The sequence below is a fragment of the Fukomys damarensis genome, unplaced genomic scaffold, assembly GCF_012274545.1.
Source record: "Fukomys damarensis isolate Sample0158 unplaced genomic scaffold, DMR_v1.0_HiC HiC_scaffold_10, whole genome shotgun sequence".
Lineage (NCBI taxonomy): Eukaryota > Metazoa > Chordata > Mammalia > Rodentia > Bathyergidae > Fukomys > Fukomys damarensis.
Genome location: NW_022900922.1, coordinates 17318422 through 17324542, shown reverse-complemented (window position 1 = coordinate 17324542; position 6121 = coordinate 17318422). Strand labels below are relative to the sequence as shown.

Genomic DNA, 6121 nt, shown 5'->3' with positions numbered 1-6121 from the left:
TTTTTTTTTTTTTTTTTTTTTTTTTTTGTACCAGGGATTGAACTCAGGACCTGGGGATTTTGAGGATGGTGGTGGCACCACTGAGCTAAATCCCCAGCCCTTAATGCAACCATCTGGAAGAATAATTTTGATATAAGGAAAAGTCTCTCTTTGATTTATATTGGTGGCTTGGCCAGGCCCTCATTTGCTTGGGCAAGGGTACAACAAAGAATAAAAGAGACAGAGATAAAAATTTAGAATGCAAGGGGGTCCAGAGCGTGATATGCCTCTAGTAGACACTCAAAAATCTCTGGGTCAATCCACTTTTATTAGAAAGCCAAAATCTCAGGGGGAAGGGGATCGTGTGTCATACTGCCCATAGATGTCAGTAAATGTATAACTAGTAAGTAATGGGGAACAAGATTAATGGGAACAGATCCTTCACCGTACCCAGATGCCTACATTCTATGCACTGTCCTCTGTAAAAGTTGTCTTGCCTTAGGAGTGCTGTGATTATGAGTTTTCCCACACACAGCCAGAAAGCCTGTGATTTTTTAAATTAACTTTTCTGTTCCTGAAGCAAATTATATCAGCCTTAGACTCCAGGAGACCCAAGTCATGTAGCCTAGTCCCCAGTAGACCTAGTCACCTTATATCTAAGAATGGTGTAAGTCAATACTTTAGAAGGAGAAAATGGGGATGTTTATTATAGCACTTACTGAATTACTGAAATACTGTAAGCAGCCTCAGCAGTTGTGAAAGGAAGTGACATATTTAACTTAATTGTAGTGCCTCTGTTTGTAGTACAGTGGTGGTGCAGGTGAGCTCTGGGATCATACTATCTGAGCGGAAATGCTTGGCTCTCATGGTAGTTCTGTGATTGCAAATAAATTTAATATATTTGTTACAGTGGAATGGGCCACTAATAGTCCAGGATCTTGTGTACAAGGAGGAAAGAATTGCCAGTGGAAAGAAGGGAGTGACTCACTCAGCTCTATTGTTTCTAACTGTACTATACTTATTTGTAAAATAGAAGTCTACTTTTCCATTTTGTGTTACTGTGATGAAATACCTAAGCTTGTGTACTTTGTGAAGCAAAGAGGTTTATTTTGACTTACTTACCACTCTAGAGGTCCAAGGGCAGGGCCACAGCTGCTGCTGGCTTTCTTGCTGGCAGAGTCCCACGGTGGCCTAGGACATTATGTGGCAAGAAACTGGGAGCACATATAAATGTCTCTTCTGGTCAGTTTCCTTCTCCTTAGGAAGCTACCAGTGTTCAACTCTGTGGGCCAGAACCAGAGACCTTATCTAATCCTTACCTTCTTAAAGCCCCCAAGAACTGCAGTTGAATTATATTTCTACCTGTTTATTGCCTCACGATAGGGATTCATTTCCAATACATGGAGCCCCTAAGGTACATATTCAAACCCTATGCAAACCATAGCACTACCTGGAGGATCACTTTGTAAGATTAAAAAAATGTGATGCATAAATCACTTAGAACAGTATGTGGCACAAAGTAATTATTCCATAAATATCTTTTGATGGCACATTATACAGCTATCACAATAAGAATTATACGCCTGCCTTGCAGGTACAAGGACCCAAGTTCGATCCCTGGTACCCCAAAAATAAAAAATAAAAAATAAAATAAGATTTATAAAATGATGCAATAAGAAAAATATTGAATGATACATTTTTAAGGACCTTGCCAAACTGGTGTAGGATTGCCCGAGCTAAGCTGGAAGCTGGCAGATCTACTTCTTGCAATCCCATCAATGCATTAAATTCAGCGAAGTAAACTAAGATAGGATTAGTTTCACACTACCTCTAAAACCACAGGTTGGCAATGCTGCAGTAATTTAAACTGGCTGTTTTCTCCCAAACTCAAAAATGTTAACTAAAAGTGGCATTGCAACCAGTAGGAGCTTACTATGTATCTGTTATGAGAGAAACCAGAGGGTAGAGACACCTTGATCCTAGCACTTTGGGAGGCTAAAGGAGCCAAATTCAAAGCTGGGTAACAGCGATTTTATTATGCTCAGTTACTAGGAATGAACCATACCTCAGTGCAAAGGCCCAGAGCTCAATCTCCAGTATAACAAAGAGACCACAAACTCCTAAAGGAGGTCCACTGACAGGAGTCAAGTCCACAAGCGCCTGGGGACTTTTCACAATGCTTAAGACTTAGGGGCCAGTAACTAGATATTAGACACAAATTCTTAATTGAAATGAGTTATCTACTGCAGATTCACACAACTACAGGCTTCTGTAGCCTGTGCACAACCTTTCTGTGAAATCATGGGTGGCCCTGAAAAGGGCCTTTTGTGTGATGTTCCCTCCCAATATTTAGGCTATTTAGACTTGTCCCTCAGAGGGATCACTTGCTCTGGACCTTGTGGTGATGGGTCTCGGTCTTCTTGGGCAGCAGCACGGCCTGGATGTTGGGCAGCACGCCGCCCTGCGCGATCGTCACCTTGCCCAGCAGCTTGTTGAGCTCCTCGTCGTTGCGGATGGCCAGCTGCAGGTGGCGCGGGATGATGCGCGTCTTCTTGTTGTCGCGGGAAGCATTGCCGGCCAGCTCCAGGATCTCGGCCGTCAGGTACTCCAGCACTGCTGCCAGGTAAACTGGGGCGCCTGCCCCAATGCGCTCTGCGTAGTTCCCCTGACGTAGCAGGCGGTATATACGACCCACAGGAAACTGTAAGCCAGCTCTGGAAGAGCGAGACCTGGCCTTCGCACGGGCCTTGCCACTCTGCTTTGCTCGTCCCGACATCCTCTTGCAGGTGACAGAAGGAGCTATATGTACCCAAGCAACCGCTACTGGGCTTATTTATAGTCTGATGGCTGGTTGTGATTTGACACCTGGTTGGCCGTCTAGCCAATCAGAAAAACCTCAACGGAATCACCTCATTTGCATACTGGCCATTTCCGTTATCCAATCAGATAGTGGGTGGGCATACTCATTTGAATGCCGCACCTATAAATACCACTCTTTCCAGTTTCAAACGGCCTTTGCTGACTTGGTTTTGCCTGAGTTTGAAACCTGGATCATTAAGAGTTGTAGAGCTGTGAACTTAGCAATGCCGGAGTTAACTTCAAAGTTTGCCACACTTTCCAAGAAGGGGTTCAAGAAAGCTGTCATTAAGACTCAGAAGAAGGAGGGAAAGAAGCGCAAGAAATGCCGAAAAGAGAGTTATTCTATCTATATCTACAAGGTACTAAAGCAGGTTCATCCAGACACGGGCATCTCCTCAAAGGCTATGAGCATCATGAATTCCTTTGTTTCTGACATATTTGAACGTATATCGAGCGAGGCATCGCGCTTGGCGCATTACAACAAGCGCTCGACCATCACGTCGCGGGAGATCCAGACGGCCGTGCGCCTGCTGCTGCCCGGGGAGCTGGCCAAGCACGCCGTGTCCGAGGGCACCAAGGCCGTCACCAAGTACACCAGCTCCAAGTGAGGACATCTAGCTGCCCTTGTCTCCAACCCAAAGGCTCTTTTAAGAGCCACCTATGCTTTCTGAAGGAAGAACTGTGTGCTTATTACCTGATAAGCCAGACACATCTTTAGTTCCAGCACCAATGTGTTGACTAAACATTTCCCCAGAGTTTATATACTCCCCATTAGAAGATTAACCCAGTGGTTTTCCAACAGCATGGTCATAGCACTAGAAATGTTCAGGGTTGGGAATGTAGCTCCTGTAGAGTGCTTGCCTAGAGCGTGAGAGGCCCTGCTTTGCATCCTGAGTATGGCTAAAAAAGTTTATGTAGCTAATTGTTCAATTCTAAAAACAAAAAGGCAAGATTTTCACACTTCAATGCCAACCTGTTCCGAAAATAACTGTAAGAGATTGGGAGAAATGTATAGACGGTACCCTGAGTTTTTGTACCCTGAACCACTGGGAAATTTTCCCACCTCCACACACCACAGCCAACATAAATAGGAAGGAAGAAAGTCCTAATTCTCCCACATGAGACTTCTCTAATATTTTTCCAAGTCTGTAGCTGTAGGCCCCTTTGGCTCAGTTACCTGATAAAGGGTTTGAATTGGTAAGAGATGACCTAGAAAAGGTGAAGCGCTGCTCTCCATGCCATTTATCAGTAGAAACATCCACTCAGAGCTAGGGTTATAAATTTGAGAGCTCTCTCAATGGCTTTGCTGGAGATAAATTTTCACTGAAAGTGTTATAGTTTCTAAATTCATACACTCTGTAGAACCAGTGTAGCTATCTGTTCTGCTTGCTTTATAATTGAATGTAAAAGAAAATGGCCTAAAATAGAATACATTTGATAGACCATGAACTTGTTGCTCTTAAGCAACAAAGTTTGTGATCTTCACCCAGTGGCTGGACAATTTTGCTTGGCGCTGGTGTGCTTGGTGACAGCCTGGGTGCCCTCAGACACTGTGTGCCTGGCCAGCTCCCCTGACAGCAGCAGCTGCATGGCTGTCTGGGTCTCTTCAAGGTGTGCTCAAAAGCATCACAGACAAAAGTACTCACAATGCTCATGGCCTTGGAAGAGATCTGGAATTGGGAGTACACCTGTTGTAGTACCTAGATATGGACATCTGTCTTGGTAGCCTGTCTTGTGCTTACTCCTATCCCTCCTCTAGTCTTAATGACCACCTTCTACAAGCTCTCTTAGTGCAGTTGCATGTAAGAGTGGTATTGCAAAAGAGTATATCCAAAATGTTCAAACTAACGGTGTCTGATGAGAAGTTGTGGTAGTTATAGGACGTTATGCAAATGAAGTTTCTTTTAATCATCCTACATGTGACTGGATAATGGCTTATATGTAAATGAGGTAAACCCTGTATGGTCTTCTGATAGGATGATGACTAACTGACCAGATGAGTCAGATGAATCTGCTCTCATGCTGTAAATAGGCCAGGAACTGCCTTAACGGTAATTTTTTTCAGTTATGACGGAATCTTCTGAGCTCCATCTGAGCACCAGAGGGTGCAGGCTAAGCCCTCATCTCCTTAGTTACCACGGTCCACTGAGTCCACCTCCATCTCTGCGAGGGCTGCTCTATGAGTACCTCGGATTCTGGCGTTGTACCTGGAGTTGGTGGGTGATGCTCCAAAAGGATGACAAGCCTGAGTTGAGGCAAAGTGTGTCCATGGCTTTGGATCTGGGAGTTGCCACTGCCAAGATCAGCTTGGTCAACATTTTGCATATTATTCAGACCAGTGAGCTGCTGAGACTGAAGGGAAAGAGAGCCACATTTACAAAGGAGTCACAGAGATTATGTTTATTTGCTAATTCTGATCAGAAAAATAAGTCAGGAAAATTGGTATTCATTAGATTTTAATTGAATGGAGCAGTTCCTTCTAATCACAATTATATAATGATACAACACTAACTTAATTTGCATTCATTTAAAATTGTTATGTATTTTTAAATGCCAAGAAAAATAAACTTTTGTATATTTGAAGTTTTTTCCAACAGCTTTTGTCTTCAGTGACTTAATGTAGAACTTAACCCTTAACCAAAAGTGGAAGTAGGCAAAAACAGCCATCTAGAAGAAATACTTTTTAAAATAAATAGTGACAGCCTAAAACTTAATATTTTTATAAAGTACTATATTGTTTTGTGGATAATTGAAATAAAAATTCTCACTGAATGTGCCTAGTTATCTTTGAGTTGATGTTCCTATATTTTCTCATCTTTTAAAGAAAATTGATATATCCTAAATTTATTTTCATTGGAAAACTTAGTTACATGTAACTCCTGAGCAGAGATAAGTCAACTGTTTGTTAAATTTATTATATTATTAATAAATGTATTCCATGTGATTAGTTTTCCATGTTTTTTAAAAAAAGGAGTTACAGAGAAAAGTAACTGCAGATTTACCAGAGTAACCTTAACTGACTGCAGTTTTCTCAAAGGAGCAGGACCCAGAACTTCTGCTTATAGAGGCACTCATTTTAGTGCTCTGTAATATTGACAGAGGAACTTAGGGTCCTGGGTGGAACTGTGTCAGAACCCACTTAGAGATGGAAAAGCAGCCTGCTAGGTGAATCCTGGCATTGGCAACACCAGCAGTCTTGGGAAAGGAGCACATCTGCATTAGGGCATGGCTGTTGACTAAGAATGAAGATGTAGAATCTCATGTCAGGTCTTCTTTGGGTAGA

At 42.6% G+C, this 6121-nt stretch overlaps 2 protein-coding genes across 2 annotated transcripts; one reads left to right on the top strand and one right to left on the bottom strand.

The window, feature by feature from the left end:
- Positions 1–2002: 2002 nt before the first annotated feature.
- On the bottom strand, positions 2003–2776 carry LOC104861500 (histone H2A type 1-A). Its single transcript, XM_010622978.2, has one exon. It carries the CDS (start codon positions 2753–2755, stop codon positions 2360–2362), a length of 396 nt encoding a protein of 131 aa, XP_010621280.1. The 5' UTR covers positions 2756–2776; the 3' UTR covers positions 2003–2359.
- LOC104861501 (histone H2B type 1-A) lies at positions 2742–4318 on the top strand. Its single transcript, XM_010622979.3, has one exon. It carries the CDS (start codon positions 2823–2825, stop codon positions 3444–3446), a length of 624 nt encoding a protein of 207 aa, XP_010621281.2. The 5' UTR covers positions 2742–2822; the 3' UTR covers positions 3447–4318.
- The last annotated feature ends 1803 nt before the right edge of the window (positions 4319–6121 follow it).